This window comes from Aquarana catesbeiana, linkage group LG02 (genome assembly GCF_042186555.1).
Source record: "Aquarana catesbeiana isolate 2022-GZ linkage group LG02, ASM4218655v1, whole genome shotgun sequence".
Taxonomy (NCBI): Eukaryota; Metazoa; Chordata; class Amphibia; order Anura; family Ranidae; genus Aquarana; species Aquarana catesbeiana.
The window spans coordinates 524,857,746-524,880,038 of NC_133325.1; the positions used below are offsets into that span (position 1 = coordinate 524,857,746).

The 22,293-nt window shown below is 43.6% G+C and overlaps 1 protein-coding gene across 4 annotated transcripts in view; it reads left to right on the forward strand.

Moving 5' to 3' along the window:
- The window catches only part of PIK3C2B (phosphatidylinositol-4-phosphate 3-kinase catalytic subunit type 2 beta), a 1,217,858-nt gene that overhangs the window by 878,103 nt on the left and 317,462 nt on the right, over positions 1-22,293 (forward strand). For all 4 annotated transcript variants that reach the window (XM_073615832.1, XM_073615830.1, XM_073615833.1 and 1 more), the window contains one exon: positions 6,257-6,437. In XM_073615832.1, coding sequence (XP_073471933.1) covers positions 6,257-6,437 — 181 coding nt within the window. The remainder of the gene's footprint in view (positions 1-6,256; positions 6,438-22,293) is intronic.

Sequence of the window (22,293 nt, forward strand, 5' to 3'; positions counted from 1 at the left end):
TTTAAGTTTTCTATAGATGTTACTATCAAATGGGAAAAACAGGTATGCTCTACTATTAAATGTAATAAATCCTTCAAAAATTCTGTATGTTCTGAAAAAGTAGCTTCCTCTAGAGTTAGGGAAACAGCTAAATGTCCAGATACCTAACTATACAAAGTCTCTACATAACTACATAACTTTTTCTCTGACCAAAATTTCTTGTAGTCAACTCTCAAAAACTCTTGTTGATCTGTGATGGTAATTAATCTCACACAAAGGTCTTAAAATGGTGTCAAATGTATTTACTTGACCTCTCATTTATGCTTCAGTTGCTGACAACCATATCTTCTCCCAGTGGATCTATTTCACTTTAGGGAGGACTTTAGGGATAGAGTAGAAAGTGGCTATTGTCAAGTCTAAAGCCAGCATATGTTTATATTCAATGTTTTAGCTTACTTTCTTCTAAATCCTTCTTCAGGAGTCAGTCCAATTCCATAATATATGCCTTGTGGGATCCCTTTCCTTTATTTCATAATTGAAGGTGTTTTTCAGAATATTGCTATTGTTTTTAACTTTTACAAGAAGTTTATTATTATAAATGAGAACATTGGAGACTACAAACATTGAAGTAGCGAGTATCACAATAAATGACAAGCAAAACATCATGAAGGTGAATCGCAAAAAATAGTAAAAACAGGTCTGCAGTGTGTACTAGATACTGTAAGGCTGGCCATACATGAGCCATTTTCTTATGTTTAATACACTGATATTTCTATCTACATTAAGAGAGTTTCCCCCCATTTGTCTGCAGGTTTGACCATTCCAACACATATAATATTATAACATGTCCATAAAATGGAAACAAACCCATACCTCGTTATGTTTGACAAGAATAAGGCTTGGTTCACATATATGCGAATGGGATGTGTTTTTAACCGCATCAAATTCTTATGACATGTGAATTGAACCGGCTTTCGATAGAGCTGGTTCTCACATATGTGGGGCAGCTCCGGTTCAGGTTTAAAAAGGGTCCTGTGCATTTTTGGGTCCCATTCAGGTGCGATTTCAGGTAAAATTCGCACCTGAACCTCTGAACAGAACCGCACCGGATTGGTGAAAAAATGTAAATTAGGACCCAAATAAATGGGACTTGGAGAAAAAACTCTTGAAAGCATAGCCAAAATTATTGTTTCAACTGAATTCAGAAAATCCTTAAAGTTTATAGGCTTACCTACCTTCCCTTCATTTTTAACTGTGATCTAAAATTAAGTGATTGTAAAATGACAGTTTTTATTTTTTTAAACAACAAACATGTCATTCTTGCCAGCCCTGTGCAATGGTTTTGTACCGAGCAGCCCCCATCATCCTTTTCTTAAATCCCCCAATGGTATTCCTTGCCCAATGCCCCCATAGCAAGCGGGTTGCTATGGCGGCCATAAGACATACAGAGCAGGGGTTGCCTCTGCCCCCCACTCCCTCCTCACTGGCTGTGATTGACAGAAGTGGAAGACAATGACTCCCACTGATGTGTTTAAACCAATGAGAGAGAGAGCTGAGAGAGCCTCCGCTGTTGTACACATCATTGGATTGAGATCAGGCTTAGGTATTAGGTATTAAGTATTTAGGAGGGCGGGGGGGGAGCTGCTTTCAGAAGGTTTTTTACCCTAATGCGTTAACGTAAAAAAACCTTCTGCTTTTAGAATCTCCAACAGATGAGTTTAAGAATGTGAATAAATAAACACTCTTAAAGTGTCTTTAAACCCAGACTATGAAAAGCTCTTATTACATGTTATATAACAGAGTGTGCATACTCACGAAGCCACTAAAACATTTGTTTTGGGCAGCATGAAATATACTTGGTTAATCCTGCTTTCAACTGTCCCTCCTATCTTTTCTTTGTCCCGCTGCAGGTTGAGATTGTGTAGACCAGGTGGTGTCCTCAACAGAGCATGCTCAATTTCAGTTCCCTTCTAAACTTTTCGTTTCCTCCTCTTTCTCATCTGTTCAGCCCAAATGACTATAGATTCACATATGTGAGAATGAACACAGTGGTAAATGACACTCCCCTCCCCATCTTCCTCTTCCTCCATGTCCTCCTATTGCTAAAAACTATGGGAGTGGGATAACGTATGCTAATTGATAACATTCACTAAGAAACTCACGAAAATGCTAATTTTTAATATAAATCAGTGTTACATGTATCAAATGTAATTGCTACTACCTGTTAAAGTTAAAAAAAAATGTAGATGCAATCTGATTAGAATGAAAGCTAGTGTCAATCATCTTTGACTCTGCATACACTACATTAACCACTTAAGGACCGGAATAATGACCAGGCCATTTTTTGCGATACGGCACTGCGTCGCTTACGGTCGTACAACATTGTACTCAAACAAAATTGTCCTTTTTTATACACAAATAGAGCTTTCTTTTGTTTGGTATTATACAAAATAGGGGATAGATTTATGACATTTTTATTATTTTTTTTACTAGTAATGGAGGTGATCAGTGATTTTTAGCGGGACTGCGGCAGACAGATCAGACACTTTTGACACTTTTTTGGGACCAGTGACATTTATACAGCGATCAGTGCTATAAAAAATGCACTGATTACTGTATAAGTGAAACTGGCAGGGAAGGGGTTAACACTAGGGGTGATCAAAGGGTTAACTGTGTTCCCTGGGAGGTGTTTCTGTGAGGGGAGTGGACTAACAGAGAGTAGAGGGAGATCGCTGTTCCTGATCACTAGTATAACTGCGGCGGCTGGTCAGCAAGTGGTTAATGCACAAAAATACACTTTTGATGATCAAAAAAAATATTTATTGGGAGATGTAAAACAGTTATTTTATATTTATAACCTAATTAGAATTGCTCTTCTGAATTAGTTTTTTTAGTCATGTGACTGGAACAGCACCAATCAGGGCTGTGCAGACACAGACTCACACTGTAGAGAGCATACATCAGCAGAGTAAGTTTTCCCTCTTAAGGGACTTTACAGGCAACCAAACCAACAAGAAACTATCATTTGTTTAAAATGTCATCTTTAACCACTTGCTTACTGGGCACTTAAACCCCCCTCCTGTCCAGACCAATTTTCAGCTTTTAGTGCTGTCGCACTTTGAATGACAATTGCGCGGTCATACAACACGGTACCCAAATGAAATTTTTATCATTTTTTTCCCATAAATAGAGCTTTCTTTTGATGGTATTTGATCACCTCTACGGTTTTTATTTTTTGTTAAAAAAAATTTAAGAAGACAGAATTTTTTTTTTTTAAATTATATTTTTTTAATATTTTGTTATCAATTTTTGCAAACAGTTAATTTTTCTCCTTCGTTTATGTATGCCGATGAGGCGGCACTGATGGGCACCGATAGGTGGCAGTGATGGGCACTGATGGATGGCAGTGTTGGGCACTGATTGGGCACTGACTGATGGCAGCACTGCTAGGTGGCACTAATAAGTGGCACTTGTGGGCATTGATAGGTGGCACTTGTGGGCATTGATAGGTGGCACTTTTGGGCATTGATAGGTGGCACTTGTGGGCTTTATTAGGTGGCACTTGTGGGCTTTATTAGGTGGCACTTGCGGGCACTGTGGGCACTGGTAGATGGCACTTGGAGGCACAGATGAGGCATCTGTGCCTCCTTCCTCTTCGGGACCGATGTCCCTTTGACATGAGCCGGTGATCGGCTTTTTTTTCCTCCTCACGCTGTCAGCGTGAGGAGAAAACGAAACCGATCACCGAGCTTTTGTTTATATCATGTGACCAGCTGTCATTGGCTGACAGCTGATCACATGGTAAGGGGCCGGGACCGGCCCCTTACTCGGATCTGTGATCACCCGAGTCTCCGTGACTCGGTGATCACAGCGCGCACACCGCGCGCCCTGCAGGGTGCGCGCGGTGCGCGTGCATAGGGGAGGACGTCATATGACGTCCTCCCGGAGATTGAGGTCCGCGCTGTAGCCGTCATTCGGCTATGGCCCGGACCTCAAGTGGTTAATACAATTTCATTAAAATTACACATTTTTTTTTGTTGAAAAAACACCAACAGGCACACTGGCTTATAAAAACATATACTGTAACAAACATGTACAAATTGAGGTGATGCTCCCCAATATCTGCATGATTTGGGGAGCTTTAATATTCCACAAATTGCTTGTTTTAGTGCTTCATATTTCCAACATGTTTCAAGATTCAGTTAATCTCTTCCTCAGGGATATAAAGATGCCACTCTGAAATATCAAAGATAACTCCCAATAATGAATTGTTCAAAAAAATATATACTGTATGAACATCACATATAATAATTTTACTTAGTTTTATCTACAAACGTTACAAAATACACCACTGCTTTCTTGGTATATCAACAACCCGATTCTACACTTAGGATAGGGGATAATCCCATGCAAAGATCACTGGTCTCCATTTGGACGGGGCTATGTTGTATGATATTTTAACGGTACCTTGTAAAACAAATTTACATAACTAGGTCCCATCTCAAAGGCAGTAGCAAAACCAAAATAAAAACTAAAAATAAAATAAAAACAAAAATAGAAACCAAAAACAATAAAAAAAATAACAAAACCAAAATATAAAAAAATAAATATATTATTCACTACAAGGGACCAAGATATAATTACTTGCTGGGCCCACGTTTAGCTTCTGCCTCCTCCAGCTTGCTTTCACATTGTCTGTCCTCCCAAAGATCTTTCCCTGCAGATGCCAAAGAACAGGTAAAGATCATGTGGTCACCCAATAGTGCTGCATGAATAAGGTACTTAGAAGATTTATGTGATACAGTGCCTTGAAAAAGTATTCATACCCCTTGAAATTTTCCACATTTTGCCATGTTACAACCAGAAACGTAAATGTATTTTATTGGGATTTTATGTGATAGACCAATATAAAGTGGTTAAACGGTACCATGCGATTTGTTGTGTGCATGCACAACTTTTTCTGTGTTCTGGTGTGATTTGCAGCCCCTTTAATGGATTACGGAGGATTTTTAGAGGTATCAAAGTGCATTGTTGCCAATTCCAATTTCTTTCATTTTATTGTTATGTGAAGAATATTATATAATGCACTAGATACAAAAAAGGAATCCAAATATACAGTGACAAATACACCGATGTAACCGTGTAAAGATGCACATAGTGACATGGAAAGAGATGGTTTAGTGTACAGACCGTGTCTGAACAGGTGTGTGACTTATTGTCAGCTGGGTGTTGCCCACAAATGGCCATGTAAAGAGGGTGCAAAACACTGGCACAAGGAGAGACCATGCTACTAGAGGCAGAGAGCCTGTACAGCTCAAACTGGGTAATTTAGTAGCCAGGATGCTAAGTCACATTTGTCTGTGGGAGAGAGACTGAAGACTTGAGCGGGCCATAGTTAGGGTCGGTTCACACTACTCACAGTGCAACTTTGCCAGGTGACTCTGGCGCGACTTTGAAGCAACTTCAGAGAATGCCTGTGTAATCTTCCTGTAATCTCTGATCCAAATCACATCAATTAAGATGAGGATCTAACTTGGAGGCAACTTCCTTTAAAGTCTATGGGCACAAGTCAGATAGAAGTCGCCTTGAAGTAGTACAGGAACCTTTTCTAAAGTCTGAGCAACTTCAGCAGTGCTAATTAAGACAGCTCTCATTGACTAAAATGGGATTTCACATGTCACGGGACTTGGGGTTTCAAAAGTCGGATCTCGAGTCGTGGCAGTGTGAACCGAGCCTCTAGTAGGGTGCTTTTAACCCACTATCGGCCGAATAAAGGGTTAAAAGCGCAGCTGCCGAAGAGCTTTGCAGACGCTTTGGCAGCGGTGCCCATTGATTTCAATGGCAGGGGTGGTGGAGGAGCAGTGTACCGCTCCCGCAACGCCCAAAGGATGCTACTTGCAGGACTCTTTCTAATGTCTTGCAAGCGCACTGCCCCAGTGTGAAAGCACTCAGGCTTTCACACTTGGGCTGCAGGGGAGGCATTTTTCAGGCACTTTACAGGTGCTATTTTTAGCCCAAAAGCAGCTGAAAAAAGCCCCAGTGTGAAAGGAGTCTTAATGTGTGCAGAAAAGCCCTTAAACTCAATTTGGCAAGTGGGCTGAGTCTTCAAAAGCTCTCCCCTTCATGTGAAACCACCTAACATCTTTTTTCCACACAAATTTGAATTGAAATAATTGTAATTAGCACATGATCTCATATACTTTGCTGTCAATACAACACAATGCTGCAACTCTGATTTGCATATACATTGAAATGTTTTATCATTTTTGATACACAGGCTGCTAAAGGACTGTCTGAAGGATTCTCAGTTCAGCATTCGCTATCAGTACCTGCTTGCTGCTCTCCTTTGTTGTTGTGGGAAAGGGCTAAGAGAAGAGTTTGATCGCCAGTGCTGGCTTGTTAACATATTAACAAGGTTGGCTCAGAAAGTCAGAGAAGGTGCTCCATCTGCCAGAGGGGTAAATACTTATTTGTTTTTCTTCTTTATATATAGCTAACATAACACCTTTAATTTCTTTGGGAACGGGGGTTGGGCTAGTTAATGATTTTCTGCACCTAACATCAAGCGCAAACTGAAATGTCTCATCATGTAGAGACTCAGGCTTGAAATAGGCAGATATAGAAAAGTCTATTCCCTGCATGCAAATTTGGCTTTAGTTTTTTCATGTGTGTTCTTACCTACTTACAATTATATACTATTTACAGTTATGTCCATATATATTTGGACACAGGCACAATTTTCATACTTTTGGCTCTGTATGCCACCAGAATAAAATTAAAACATAACAATCCAAATTAATTTTGAGTGCAGACTTTAAGCTTTAATTCAAGGGGTTGAACATAAATATCAAGTACAAATTTTAGGAACTGCGACCATTTTTATACACAATCATTTTCAGGGGCTTAAATGTAATTGGACAAATTAATATAATCATAAATAAAATGTTAATTTTTAATATTTTGTTGAGAATCCTTTACTGCCAATGACTGCCTAAAGTCTAGAACCCATGGACATTACCAAAGACTGGGTTTTCTCCTTTCTAATGCTTTGCCAGGCTCCAACTGCAGCTGTCTTCAGTTGTTTTTGTTTGTGGGTCTTTCTGCCTTTCGTTTTGCCTTCAGCAAGTGAAATGCATGCTCAGTTAGGTTGAGATCAGGTGACTTACTCGGCAATTGCAGAATATTCCACGTCTTTTCCTTCAAAAGCTCATGAGTTGCTTTTGCAGTGTTTTGAATCATTGTCCATCTGTACTGTGAGGCACCGTCCAATCAACTTTGCTGCATTTGGCTGAATCTGGGCTGACAGTAGATCTCTAAACACTGCAGAATTTATCTGGCTGCTTCTGTCTTTGTCACTTCATCAATAAGTGACCCAGTGCCGCTAGAAGCCATGCATGCCCATGCCATCACACTGCCTCCGCCATGTTTTTTTTTTCCTCAAAAATAATTTTATTGAGATTAAAAATAACAAACACAGGTTCCAGTTAAAACTTTGTCATGTACATGCATACAAGATCTCAGTATCCACAGATTATAACGCATAGCAGATACCCCACCTCTCTATACTTCAAAGTAAATGCAGAATTATATTTCTGGTCAAACAGTTAAACCTTCCAAGTTATACTGGCAGTTGAATTAAAGAAGCAATCTATGTAGAATTCGATCCACTGGTGAAAGGCCAGAGGTGTTCAACCATGAGGACCATAATACGTCAAACTTGCCAGGGCGGCCATGGTGTTGGAAAAAATTGATTTTTAAAACAGCTTACCTGTAAAATCCTTTTCTTGGAGTACATCACGGAACACAGAGCACCATAATAATGACTATGTGGGTTATACGCTTACCTTTAGGTGATTGGACAATGGCAACCAATAGTAAGACGGTTCATCCCATATAACCCCTTCTACACAGGAAGTGCCTCAATTTTGGTAGCAAGCAATGACGATCCCAGAAAAAGAGAGGAGGGACCTCTGTGTCCCGTGATGTACTCCAAGAAAAGGATTTTACAGGTAAGCTGTTTTAAAAATCCATTTTTCTTTATCGTACATCATGGGACACAGAGCACCATAATAACGACTATGTGGGATGTCCTAAAGCAATGCATCTGAGGGGGGGGGGGGGGGACACATCATTCCTAGACCCAGTGGATCTGAGATTATACAGCAGCCTGCAACACGCTGTGGCCAAAAACAGTCTCATTTTGAGATCTCACATCCACCTGGTAAAACCTGGTGAACGTATGAACTGAAGACCAAACGGCTGCTTTGCAAACCTGAGCCATAGACACCTGCTGGCGTACTGCCCATGATGCACTAACTCCTCTAGTGAAGTGTGCTTTTAAATCCTGGGGTGGAACCCTGCGCTTTAATCCATACGCCTGGACAATAGTCTGGCGAATCCACCTGGATATAGATGAACTTGTTGCTGGCTGTCCTCTTTTAGGACCCTCAGGCAAGACAAAAAGACAGTCAGTTTTCCGAAAGGGAGCTGACATTTCCAAGTAAACCTTTATCGCTCTCACCACATCCAGTGAGTGAAGCGACCTTTCCTCCCTAGTTTTAGGGTTTGGAAAAAAGGAAGGTAAAGTGATATCCTGATTCAAATGAAATTTGGAAACTACCTTCGGTAGAAAATCCGGACGAGGGCGCATGACCACTCTGTCCTGATGAAGAACCATAAAAGGTTCTTTGCACGAAAGGGCGGCCGATTCTGACACCCTTCTAGCCGATGTTATAGCCACTAGGAAAACTAATTTCCTGGTCAACAGGACAAAAGGGATATGCCTAATAGGTTCAAAGGGCTGACTCTGTAAGGCTGACAGTACCAAATTTAGGTCCCAAGGACATAAAGGTGGTTTAAGCGGTGGCCTCGGGTATGTTACTCCCTTGACAAAGGTTCACACCAAAGAATGGGATGCAATTGGTCTTTGGAAAAAAAACGATAAGGCCGAAATCTGTCCCTTGGTTGTCCCTAAAGCAAGCTGCAAGTCTACTCCCGTTTGGAGAAAGGCAAGCACCCTTCCAATCGTATACCTACGAGGGTTCCATTTTCTTTTCTCACCAAGAAATGTATGACTTTCAATAGTCTGGTCTCAATAGCCAGGCCATCAAATTCAGCAACCGTAAAGAAGGATGGAATATGGGCCCTTGAGACAACAGGTCTGGGCGGCAAGGAAGAACCAACGGATCTCCTACTGCCAACTTCACAATCTCCGAGTACCATAATCTCCTGGGCCACGCTGGTCCACTAAGATCACCGGCTTCCGTTCCTCCCGTATTCTGCGTATTAAGTGCAGCAGAATTGGGATCGGAGGGAAGGCATATATCAGAGAATACTGATCCCAAGGAACCACTAATAGGTCTATCCCGACAGCAAGCGGATCCTTGGTCCTGGACACACACCTGTCCAGTTTGGCATTGAATCTGGATGCCAGCAGATCCACATCTGGGGTCCCCCAGTATTTGACAGATCTGTAGAAAAACCTCGGGATACAGGGACCCTTCCCCTGGTAACAATTTCTGGCGACTCAGGAAATCCGCCTGCCAGTTGCCCACCACCGGGATAAACACTGCCGACAGAAATGGCACATGTTTTTTCTGCCCAGGTTAGTATATGATTTACTTCCCTTTGGGCTGCCTGACTCCTGGTACCTCCCTCGTGGTTGATATACGCCACTACTGTGGAATTGTCGGACTGAACTCTGACCGGAAAACCCCGCAATCTGGACGTCCAGAATCACAGTCCAGTCGATTGATGGGCAGAGTCTTTTCTGTCTGAGACCATACTCCCTGGACAGACGCTTCCTCTAGGATTGCTCCCCAGCTGAGAAGACTGGCGTCCGTGGTCACCACTCTCCAGGCTACTGGTGGGAAAGACTTCCCTCTTTTCTTTCTCGTACATCACGGGACACAGAGCCTCAGTAATTACTGATGGGTTATATAGGGTATCACTAGGTGACTGGACACTGGCACACCCTAAACAGGAAGTTCAACCCCCTATATAATCCCTCCCCCTACAGGGATACCTCAGTTTTTTCGCCAGTGTCTTAGGTGTTGGACTGGTAAAGATGTCCTGTGCTGAGCTCCAAAGGGAATATCCTATATCCTATACTGGGGCAAGCCAGGTGAACCGGATCCATTTCAAAGTGTCCTTTTTAGGCCGAATTGGATGGTACCCGGGCCTCGTGTCCGAAGAAATTAGGTTTTACCTGTAACGCTTCTCTTTTTTAGAGAGCTGGACCCCGCATTTCAGAATTTCAGAATTGGTTTTTCTAGCCTTATTCTTGGCCGGGTGCTTTACAGGCCCAGAACTGCGGATCCCCCTACTCATAGGGGGCCCCAGTCTCTGAAGGTTCTCCAAACAGAGCCCACCGTGAGAGGTGAAGATTGGGTCTGTATAACAGAACCCTGCAGCTGGATAAGGTAAGGGAGATTCCACAGAATTTTTTTAATTCTAGTAGGTTTCTCCTTTAAGTAAATATATGCTATGCCTATTGTCGCCACCGGGGGCTGCCAAGAGCACATACCTTCACATGCTTGATTGTCTGTCTCAGTGTTCACGCTGCACAGCTCCTCCAGCCGAGCTCCAGGTAGGATGGGATGGGGGGTTCTTCCTGCAGGGATATAATTCCCCCAAGATTAGGGGGGGCCGCAGTAGTCTGTGAGGCGGTAGTATACCGCACTATCGCCACCGCCGCCATTACCATGTGGCAGACCCCATCACCTGCCGGCCTGGGCCTCTCTCCTTCCTCCTCCACCCCAGCCTCCCCTCCATGCTGGTCCTGGAGGGTCGGCCCGCGCGGGAAAGCGCACGTTTTTTTGAAAAAAACTAGGTGGGGTGGTCAGAGGTGGGGGGGGGCGGAGCGTCAGTGCGACGTCGGCGTGCTTAGACGCCCACATCGCCAGCTGCACAGGCTATAAGAAGCACACAGCCTATGGAGTGACACAGAGCTAACGGTCGTATGTAAGGTGGGACACAGGCATTCTCCTAGGTAGCATTTACTAAGAAACACTTGACTGGGCATTGGTAGCAGTAGCAAGTTACTGGACTACATCGCTCAGCAGTCAGTGTTTCATTTGTGTGATACCTCCACCTTGTTGCTTTGCACTATGGGTAGAAGAGGTACAAATACCCCAAAAACCAGAGGCTCTAGGGGATCTCCCTCAGGCTCTGAGGACCCCCCTTCTGCAGCACCTTCCCCCCCTGAAGGACCTGGGTTGGCCGGCCAGGGAGAGCCGTTGGGGTCGGGGGCTGCATCTGCTTCTGGCACTTCAGCCCCTGTATACATTACGCAGGAGGTTTTTTCCTCAACCATTAATGGACTAGAGGAAAGATTAATGGCCTTAATCGCATCTTCACTTAATGAAAGAAAACGCACTAGGTCTTCCTCTGTTACCCAGGACCCTCAGGCAGAGGAACTCTGGGAAAAAGGAGAAGAATCCCTTTCAGAGGATCGGGATGGGACTGAGGATTCCTCCTCTGAGGAATCAAATGGAGAAGGGGCCTCTTCAGCTTCTCAGAATGAGAAGGTCTTAGTACAGATCCTTGCTGGATTGGTCCGCTCCACATTTAAGTTACTCGTATCTGAGTCAGTTAAAGAACCCTCTTCTTCTTTGGGGTCACTGAAGCCTCCTCAAACAACACATGCTTTTCCTGTTCATAATCTGCTAGAAAAGCTCATTTATTCTGAGTGGGATCACCCAGATAAACGTTTTTTTCCACCTAAAATGTTTTTAACACTTTATCCTATGGAAGAAAAGTTTATAAAGATGTGGGGGATACCGGCCGTTGACGCCGCCATTTCCTCCATAAATAAAAGTCTGACTTGTCCTGTAGACAATGCTCAGATGCTCAGGGATCCTGTTGATAAAAAAATTGAATCCCTGTTGAAGGATATTTTCTCCTTAGCAGGTTCAGTAGCTCAACCTGCAGTGGCTGCGATCGGAGTCTGTCAATACTTAAGAGACCATGTTAAGCAGGTCCTTAAAGTTCTACCTGAACAGCAGGCCCAGGGGTTGGCTAACCTTCCAGCGGCCTTATGTTTTGCTGTTGGCACCATCAGAGATTCTATCATCCAAACCTCTCGTCTTTCACTTGGGTTGGTGCATATGCGTAGAATCTTATGGTTGAAAAATTGGTCAGCCGAAGCACCGTGTAAGAAACTTCTGGCTGGATTTCCATTTCGTTGTGCAAGGCTGTTTGGAGCGGATTTGGACAATTATATCCAAAAGATCTCTAGTGGGAAAAGCACTCTTTTACCTTTTTAAGAAAAGGAGTAAGCGTCCCTCTTTTAAACGGGCTCTTTCCCCAGTGCCAGGAGCATCAGCCTCCAGGCAGTCGCGACGGCCTCCTCCGCCAGGGTCCAGAAATAAATTTCAGAGTCGACCCCAGGGCAAAAGAAGTCCTGGGGGAAGAAGCCTACTAGACAAGACGCTAAAGCCTCTTTATGAAGGAGCGCCCCCGCTTGCTCGGGTGGGGGAGGGAGACTGCTACAGTTCTCAAAGCTCTGGCAGGAGGATTTCCAGGACAGATGGGTAATCTCCACAGTAACTCTAGGTTACAAACTGGAGTTCCAAGAATTCCCCTCTCCTCGTTTCCTCAGATCAAGTGTCCCCAGAGATCCAGAGAAAAAGCAGTCGCTCCTTCTAGCGTTAGAGCGACTATTGTCGCAAAAAGTCATCATGGTGGTTCCCACGAAAGATCAAGGATTGGGATTTTATTCCAACCTTTTTACGGTACAAAAACCAAATGGGGATGTCAGACCCATTCTGGATCTAAAGGATCTGAATCGATTCCTAAGGATTTGATCCTTTCGCATGGAATCAATTCAGTCAGTAGTCTCCATCCTACAGGGAGGAGAATTTCTGGCATCGATAGACATCAGAGATGCGTATCTGCATGTACCCATTTTTCCTGCTCATCAAAAGTACTTGCGCTTCGAAAAAGAAGGGTGCAATTTTCAGTTTGTGGCTCTGCCTTTCGGGCTAGCCACTGCACCTCTAGTGTTTACAAAGATCTTGGCTCCTCCTCTGGCCAGATTAAGGGCTCAAGGTATAACTGTCGTAGCATACCTAGACGACCTGCTCTTGATAGACCGGTCGGTAGCCTGTTTGAGTGGGAACTTGATGACCACAGTCAATTACCTGAAACGCCTAGGTTGGATTCTCAAAGTAGAAAAGTCTTTCTTAAAACCAGTAAGAAGACTGGAGTATTTGGGTCTGGTCATAGATACAAGCCTAGAGAAAGTATTTTTACCTCAGGCAAACATCACAGCCTTAGGAGAGCTGATTCTAGTAGTCAGGACCAAAAAGGGTCCTTCTGTCTGCCTTTGTATGAGGCTGCTGGGAAAGATGGTAGCTTAATTCGAAGCAGTTCCCTATGCTCAGTTTTATTCAAGACTTCTGCAACACAGTATCCTGTCGGCCTGGATCAAGAAGGTTCAGGCATTAGATTTTCCGATGTACCTGTCTCATGCAGTGCGTCAGAGCCTCAGTTGGTGGTTAATACCCGAAAGCCTGCAGAAAGGGAAATCCTTTCTACCGGTTACCTGGACGGTGGTAACAACGGATGCCAGTCTTTTGGGTTGGGGAGCAGTTCTGGAACAGTCTGCGGTCCAAGGGGAATGGTCCAAAACCAAGAGGACCTTACCCATCAACATTCTGGAGATCCGTGCGGCATATCTCGCCCTAAAGGCCTGGACTCTCAGGCTACAGGGTTGCCCTGTCAGGATCCAGTCCTACAATGCCACAGCAGTGGCTTATATCAATCACCAAGGAGGCACCAGGAGTCGGGCGGCTCAGAGAGAAGTGAACCAGATTTTAGTCTGGGCAGAAAAGCATGTGCCATGCATATCGGCAGTTTTCATTTGAGGGATAGAGAACTGGCAGGCGGACTATTTGATTCGCCAGCGGTTATTCCCATGGGAATGGTCTCTTCACCCCGACGTCTTTTGGGCCATATGCCAAAGATGGGGGGTCCCAGATGTAGATCTCTTTGCATCCAGATTCAACAAAAAGATCGACAAGTTTGTGGCAAGTGTCACGGAATGTCCCACACTCCGCTTGAGTGCTTCCGTCATATACCACTTCCTCCCAGTCTGTATACAGATATCAGATATTCCAACCTCTCTGAGCACAAAACAAGGCGACACTTGCTTGTTGCTAACAGGAACTCACTTTATTTAGAATCAAAATTACAAGACTTTATATGCCGTTGGAACCTCCTCTAACAATACAACTGTAACCTAATTAACATGAGCTAATTAACGAATCCTTTATACAGCCTAGGTGACTGAGACATGATCTATTGCCCAGACTGAGTTAATTATCACAGGACATTTTCTCACAATAGCAGCAGCTCCAATAGGAGTCGTCCCGTCTCCTACATTGTATAGAGGACAATGTGATCAGCTCATTCAATTAACATAAACACAGGTAGTTGGAGTTGATGACACCAGCATCTCCTCACAGGATGTGTCCCAACAGTATGAATCAGTCTTATCAGCAGAGGGCTGCTGGAGGAATCCCCCCTCCCTCTTCAGGGACACAAATCCCAGATGACCACAGCAAGGAGTCCCCAACAGAATCAAACAACATACAATATATACACATATACACGACTGAGTCTGATTAGTACAGTTCAGACTGGATTTCTAATTCACCTCACAAAGAGTATTGTTCCATTGAAAATCCAGGGCCCATAATCAAAAGGCAAGAGGCTTGCATTCAGTCCTCTCCAACAGCCTCTGTCCCGGCTAGGTCTGCCACATTTCTCCCCTTTCGGCAGGAGAATAACACAAGAGGAGACCCCAGACGGGTTGACTCCGAAGTTAGTCCATAGTTCCAGTCCTCTACTGCCTGTACCCACACAGTACCCCAAACAAATTGTTCCAAACAGAGTATTACTCACCCAGCCATCCTCTGCCTCTCTCAGAGAACATGCCCAAAGCTGGGGAGAGGCCTGGACTGGCCCTTCTCCCTGGAGTCCTTTCTGCAACTGGAGAGAAGACAGGGGGACTGGGCTCACTCCATCCTGCTGTTGGGGATCTGGGCCGACTGCCCAGAATCCCTGGGGTATACAGGTGGGGACTGAAGCCCCATCCACCGACACCAGATCAAGCTGCAGTTGTGAGGTGATGACTGCATTCTCTCCTTGGATCCTGATCTGTAGCTCGCGATAGACTGCCACCTCCTCACCTAGGGCCTCCACAATTGCTGCAGGTGTAGGTCAGAGGTCTTGGACCCTCTGTCCGGTTGCCAGCACTTCTGCTGGGGGTTTGCCAGGTGGTTCCTCCTCTACAAAAACGTCTATTAAATCCCCAGTCTCTGGAATTGGTAAAAGTGTGGGACAGAGGTCTTGGACCCTCTGTTTAGTTACCAGATCTTCTGCTGGAGAAGTTTGTTTTAACTCCATAGATGCTGCTGGCAGAAAATCACATGCCACCGGAGGGCTCTGTAGCTCTCATCCAGCTTTATCTCTGCCCAGACCAGCCTGCTTAATTCAGCTGTCTGCTTCTTGTGCGTTTTTTCTCCCAAAAACCGCACCCGCAGTCCGTACTGCGACCAGTACCTTTCCTCGATGGAGGGGAGAACTTTTCTCTGGTGTCGCTGCTCACGGGCTAGCGCTTCTTTCCAGAGTTTGCAGCGAATAGAATCACACCATCCCAGCAGGACCTGCTCTGATACTGGTCCTCTGTGCTGTATCTGCATCTCTCGCAACCTCCTTCTGAATTCCTCTTCCATGGCGGCTGGTATCTGTACCTCTCCTCTCCTGCTATCTGGACCTTGGATCCAGATGGAAGTTTGGATGTCCCAGACTGCAGGAAGCTTTCGCGCTGCTTGCCACCAATGTCACGGAAGCACTCAAATGGAGTGCAGAAATAGTAAGGATGACAGTAGGTTCCCCGTGGACCCTACCGTCACGTCCAGACCTGTTATCTCAGGGTCCAGTGTTCCATCCTGCCTTACAAACGCTAAATTTGACGGTTTGGCTATTGAAACCCACGTTCTGAAGAGTCGTGAGCTTTCAGGTCCTGTGATTTCTACCTTAATCAATGCAAGGAAGCCAGCTTCCAGAGTGATTTATCATAGAGTCTGGAAAGCTTATGTATCCTGGTGTGAATCCAGGGGTTGGCATCCCAGAAAATATGTAATAGGTAGAATTCTTGACTTTCTACAATTGGGGTTAGATATGAAGCTGGCCTTGAGTACTATCAAGGGCCAGGTCTCGGCCTTATCAGTATTATTTCAACGGCCACTTTATGCAGGGGTGACGCGTCTTACTCCTCCTGTTAAGGCACCCTAAACCCCTGGGACTTGAATTTGGTTTTGTCAGTTTTACAGAAACAGCCTTTTGAACCAATACGTCAAATTCCCTTGGTCTTGTTGACAAGAAAGTTAATTTTTCTGGTAGCCATTTCTTCTGCTAGAAGAGTGTCAGAATTAGCAGCTCTTTCCTCTAAAGAGCCTTATTTAATCATGCACAAGGATAGAGTGGTATTGCGCCCTTATCCTAGCTTTCTACCGAAGGTGGTTTCATATATTCATCTAAACCAAGATATTACGTAGTAAGACCTCTGCGCTACTATATAAACGTGCTAAGAAATCAAATGGGTGCAAGATCATAGACGTGATGCTGCAAAATCAATAGTGCTCACTGAATCGCCATAAATAAATATTATAAATAAGATTTCGCGCAAACACATAAAGTGAATAATAAATGTTGACTGATGTGTCCCGTGAATAGTGTACAACCAATAAAAATAAATATATAAAATATAATAAAAAATATAATATAATAAAATATATAGTGAAAAAGTGTCCAATAGTGATAAAATAATAAATAATGGCCTTTAACTTCCGATTGGACAAAGGAGTATTTTGGTCAGTTGGGTGATGGACTTCCACAATTACACAGCATTCAGATAAACTCCTTCCCTCTATAACAGATCTCCCATTGCCCTTACCTTAGAGGGCATGTAGATGGAGGGTGATGGTCTAGAGGTGGTAAGGTGGTGTCCACTGGTTGTTGGTTCCTGGTGAGTGGATGCTGTGGCCGCTTCTTGTTAGGGGCAATTCAAAATCCAGGGCTCCCGGGAAGGAAGAAAGAACAAGGGGGCTCCCAATGGTGTAATTCGTTTTTTTAAAAGTTTAATATATCCAAAAGAAAAAAATTCCAAACAGTAAATAAAAACATCCACACTGTGGATACAGTGTGGAGCGGTGACAACCAAAGATGGCGGCGAGACGCCGTCACCTGGTGCAAAACTTCCGGTTCACACTACCAGCACTTCTGGGTCAAAACAGCGTGTAGTGTTGTATGCGATGGCTAGCGGGATCCTACGCGTTGCGTCACGTGACCTCGTGACTTCATCAGGGATTCTGATTGGTCGAGACCTCCGTGGGTTTATAGTCAGTAACCGGAAATTACTTAGACGCCATGTTTGTGTAGCCTATGTGGTATATAATAGCGCAGGAAGTGTTGTCCTATTGGGATAATAAAATATTAGCATGCTGACCGGACTCAAAACGTTCGATGAATATTTCTTTATAAGTACTTCAAGAGTGTAAATGTGTTGTTAATATTTTAGAGAAAAATGGGCTTAAATACGTACGATGTTCTAATGGATGGGTTTACTGCCAACTTGTGGTGATTAAGAAGAATGTTCCTATGTAATATTACAAAGGCCCATTGGCAATTCGGAAATGTTTCACAACACAAAAATATAAATAAAAACATTGCTGTGGGTCATTTCATATTAAAAAGTAGTAGAATACTAAAAAATGGATAATAGTAAATTACTATGAAAATCTAAGAATTTATTTAATATATGTAGGCCAGTAAATAATTCATTATAGGTGCTGCCATCATGTGGTTAAAATTTAAAATGCAATCAACATATCTTTATGATTAGATAAGAAAATATCTATATATTAAATTCTAAATATCAAATACTCTATAAAATTTCAAATTCCACTATGGCGGTCTTTGTTGATTAATTTAAAATAGTTATCAAGAGATTATGAATTATAGATTTATAAACAAGTAACAGGAATTGTGATGGGGGCCAAATATGCCCCGAGTGTGGCAAACGCGTTCATGGCTCAATGGGAAGACGAAGCGGTTTTTAACAACACCCCATGCCAATTAGAATTATACAAAAGATTTATAGATGACATTATTATTGTATGGAACGGAGATAAAGAGTCACTTGAACAATACCTCATTAAACTTAACCAGAATGACAAAAACATCTCTCTCACTTGGAAGATTGATGATAAAATGACCCACAGCAATGTTTTTATTTATATTTTTGTGTTGTGAAACATTTCCGAATTGCCAATGGGCCTTTGTAATATTACATAGGAACATTCTTCTTAATCACCACAAGATGGCAGTACACCCATCCATTAGAACATCGTACGTATTTAAGCCCATTTTTCTCTAAAATATTAACAACACATTTACACTCTTGAAGTACTTATAAAGAAATATTCATCGAACGTTTTGAGTCCGGTCAGCATGCTAATATTTTATTATCCCAATAGGACAACACTTCCTGCGCTATTATATACCACATAGGCTACACAAACATGGCGTCTAAGTAATTTCCGGTTACTGACTATAAACCCACGGAGGTCTCGACCAATCAGAATCCCTGATGAAGTCACGAGGTCACGTGACGCAACGCGTAGGATCCCGCTAGCCATCGCATACAACACTACACGCTGTTTTGACCCAGAAGTGCTGGTAGTGTGAACCGGAAGTTTTGCACCAGGTGACAGCGTCTCGCCGCCATCTTTGGTTGTCACCGCTCCACACTGTATCCACAGTGTGGATTTTTTTATTTACTGTTTGGAATTTTTTTCTTTTGGATATATTAAACTTTTAAAAAAACGAATTACACCATTGGGAGCCCCCTTGTTCTTTCTTCCTTGTTTGGTTGACCGGGAGCCCTGGATTTTGAATCGCCCCTAACAAGAAGCGGCCACAGCATCCACTCACCAGGAACCAACAACCAGTGGACACCGCCTTACCACCTCTAGACCATCACCCTCCATCTACATGCCCTCTAAGGTAAGGGCAATGGGAGATCTGTTATAGAGGGAAGGAGTTTATCTGAATGCTGTGTAATTGTGGAAGTCCATCACCCAGCTGACCAAAATACTCCTTTGTCCAATTGGAAGTTAAAGGCCATTACTTATTATTTTATCACTATTGGACACTTTTTCACTATATATTTTATTATATTATATTTTTTATTATATTTTATATTTTTATTTTTATTGGTTGTACACGATTCTCGTGACATATCAGTCAACACTTATTTATTATATTTTATATTTTTATTTTTATTGGTTGTACACTATTCACGGGACACATCAGTCAACATTTATTATTCACTTTATGTGTTTTTGCGCAAAATCTTATTTATAATAAACCAAGATATTGTTCTGCCTACCTTTTTTCCAGATCCCTGTTGTACGGAAGAAAGGTCACTACATTCTTTGGATGTAGTAAGAGCAGTCAAGGCCTATCTGAAAGCAACTGCTCAAATTCGCAAAACGGATGTTTTGTTCGTGCTGCCAGAAGGTCCCAATAGGACAGGCAGCGTCTAAGTCTACTATTTCAAAATGGATTTGACAAATGATTATTCAAGCTTACGGTTTGAAACAGAGAATTCCACCTTTTCAAATCAAGGCACCCTCCACAAGGGCTATTAGTGCTTCTTGGGCGGTGCATCACCAGGCCTCTATGGCTCAAATCTGCAAGGCCGCAACCTGGTCTTCAGTCCATACATTCACCAAATTTTATCAGGTGGATGTGAGAAGGCATGAGGATATCGCCTTTTGGGCGTGGTGTGCTGCAGGCAGTGGTACGAGGTCCTCAGGTCTGATTACACCCTACGTTGTGTGGTCTTCTCCCCTCAGATAGCATTGCTCTGGGACGTCCCATCAGTAATTACTGAGGCTCTGTGTCCTGTGATGTACGAGAAAGAAAATAGGATTTTTAAAACAGCTTACCTGTAAAATCCTTTTCTTTTGATGTACATCACGGGACACAGAGGTCCCGCCCCTCTTCTAATACACTTATATTGCTTTGCTACAAAACTGAGGTATCCCTGTAGGGGGAGGGATTATATAGGGGGTTGAACTTCCTGTTTAGGGTGTGCCAGTGTCCAATCACCTAGTGATACCCTATATAACCCATCAGTAATTACTGAGGCTCTGTGTCCCGTGATGTACATCAAACGAAAAGGATTTTACAGGTAAGCTGTTTTAAAAATCCTATTTTTAAGTTGCTGGTTCTTAACCACCAAGAGAGGTTCCATTCTGGAACTGTTCTGGAACACTCTGGAGTGGAACTGTGCATATGGCACTGCGCTGAAAGATGACACCATCTTGCCCAATAACCTCATGCACAGCCGAACAGAAGGTGTTGGTTCTTTTTTCACCTTCTGTACAAGTTCCACTATGGAGGCGACCTTTAAGGGCGGAAGAAACACTTTTTCTTGGGCGGTGTCCAAGACCAGACCCAAATACACCAAGGTTTGGGTTGGACAAAGAGCTGACTTGTCCAAATTTAGTACCCAACCTAGGCGTTGTAAGACCCGCACTGTACTTGACACGTTTAGAACTAGTGTAGAGCGAGAGCATTCCCTTAGAAGTAGATCGTCCGGGTATCCTATTATGGAAACTCCTTGAGATCTTAGGGAAGCCAATACTGGGGCCAGAACCTTTGTGAAGACCCTGGGGGCCGTGGCTAGACTGAAAGGCAGTGCCACAAACTGGAAATTACTGCCCTCTACAGCGAAGCGTAAGAACCTTTGGTGTGGACCGAAGATCGGCACATGAAGGTACGCATCCTTGATATCTATGGATGCCAAATAGTCTCCCTTTCTCAGGGACCTTATTACTGAACGAACCGACTCCATGCGGAAAGATCGAACGTCTACAAAGAAGTTGAGAGCCTTGAGGTCCAGAATGGGCCTTACTTCCCCATTTGGTTTTGGCACGGTGAATAGGTTTGAGTAAAACCCCTTGAATCTTTCCTCGTGCAGGAACTGTACAATTACTCCCTGCGTCAGCAGGTGATGTAAAGCTAGAATAGGCATCTTTTCTTGGCGTGCGCCGCCCTGGCGCTCGCGGTGCACCTGTGATGCGGATAGCGGTGGCGCACGCCGGTGACGCGCACGCAGTGTGCACGCAGCGTACACGTACATGCGCACTCGCACGCAAAAAAAATTAAAAAATGCGTGCCAAACCGGCCTCTGTAATCCTGGCACAAGCTCAAGGCTTACACTAGCAGTTTTACAAGGGGAAATCCATATATATATATATATATATATATATATATATATATATATATATATATATATATATATATATATATATATATATATATATATGGCCCCAAAGGGAGTACTCATCATCCCAAGCAGCAGGGCCTGTCTTGCCAGGCCCAATCTTCCCCCATCACAGCGGGTAGCGCCTCTAAGGACCTTCAGGGACCGGGTCCCCCATTTTGGGGTTCACACCCCTGGACCTGTAAAGCACCCTTTATGGTTTCCTTGGACAAGATTGACCAGGAATACTAACTTTAACAAGGGTCCAGCGCCTATAAAGGACACATTCTTGAACCGAGGTTCGGGTACCATCCACTTTAGCTTAGTAAGCCATCCGAATGGATCCGATTATAAACGTCCTCAGTGGGACATTTCTTTGAAGAAACTGAAGAGCTTCAACAGCCTTGACCATCACCTTCAAGACACTGGCGAAAAAAATGAGGCACTTCCTGTGTAGGAGGGGTTATATGGGAGGAACAGTCTTACTATTGGTTGCCAGTGTCCAATCACATAAAGGTAAGCGTATAACCCACATAGTCATTATTATGGTGCTCTGTGTCCCGTGATGTATGATAAAGAAATATATTTTTCCAAACATAGGGTGACTCCCATCTGGGCTAGCCATTCCTTTAGGGTAGGAGGCTCGGTCGCCATTCCAACATCTAAAAATGAGCTTATGGGCTTTAAAGAGAGCCCTGGTAATCGGCTGCTTAAGGTTGTCTTCAATTGGAAGGTCATGAAGGATACACGGTTTGGGGTCCACTGGAACATTGACCTGAAATACTTTATTAATGGTTGTAATCACACCCGTTCAGTAGAGGTGTAGCACCTAGTGCAATCAGAGCTTTCTCTTATGCCCATCTTATACTGCCTTGCGGGCGTAAGATGTACCCACAGCACAATATACAGCTGGGACAGACATTGTGCTGTATTGAGAGAGCACAACTGTACTGCCTGTAACACTTCCTCCC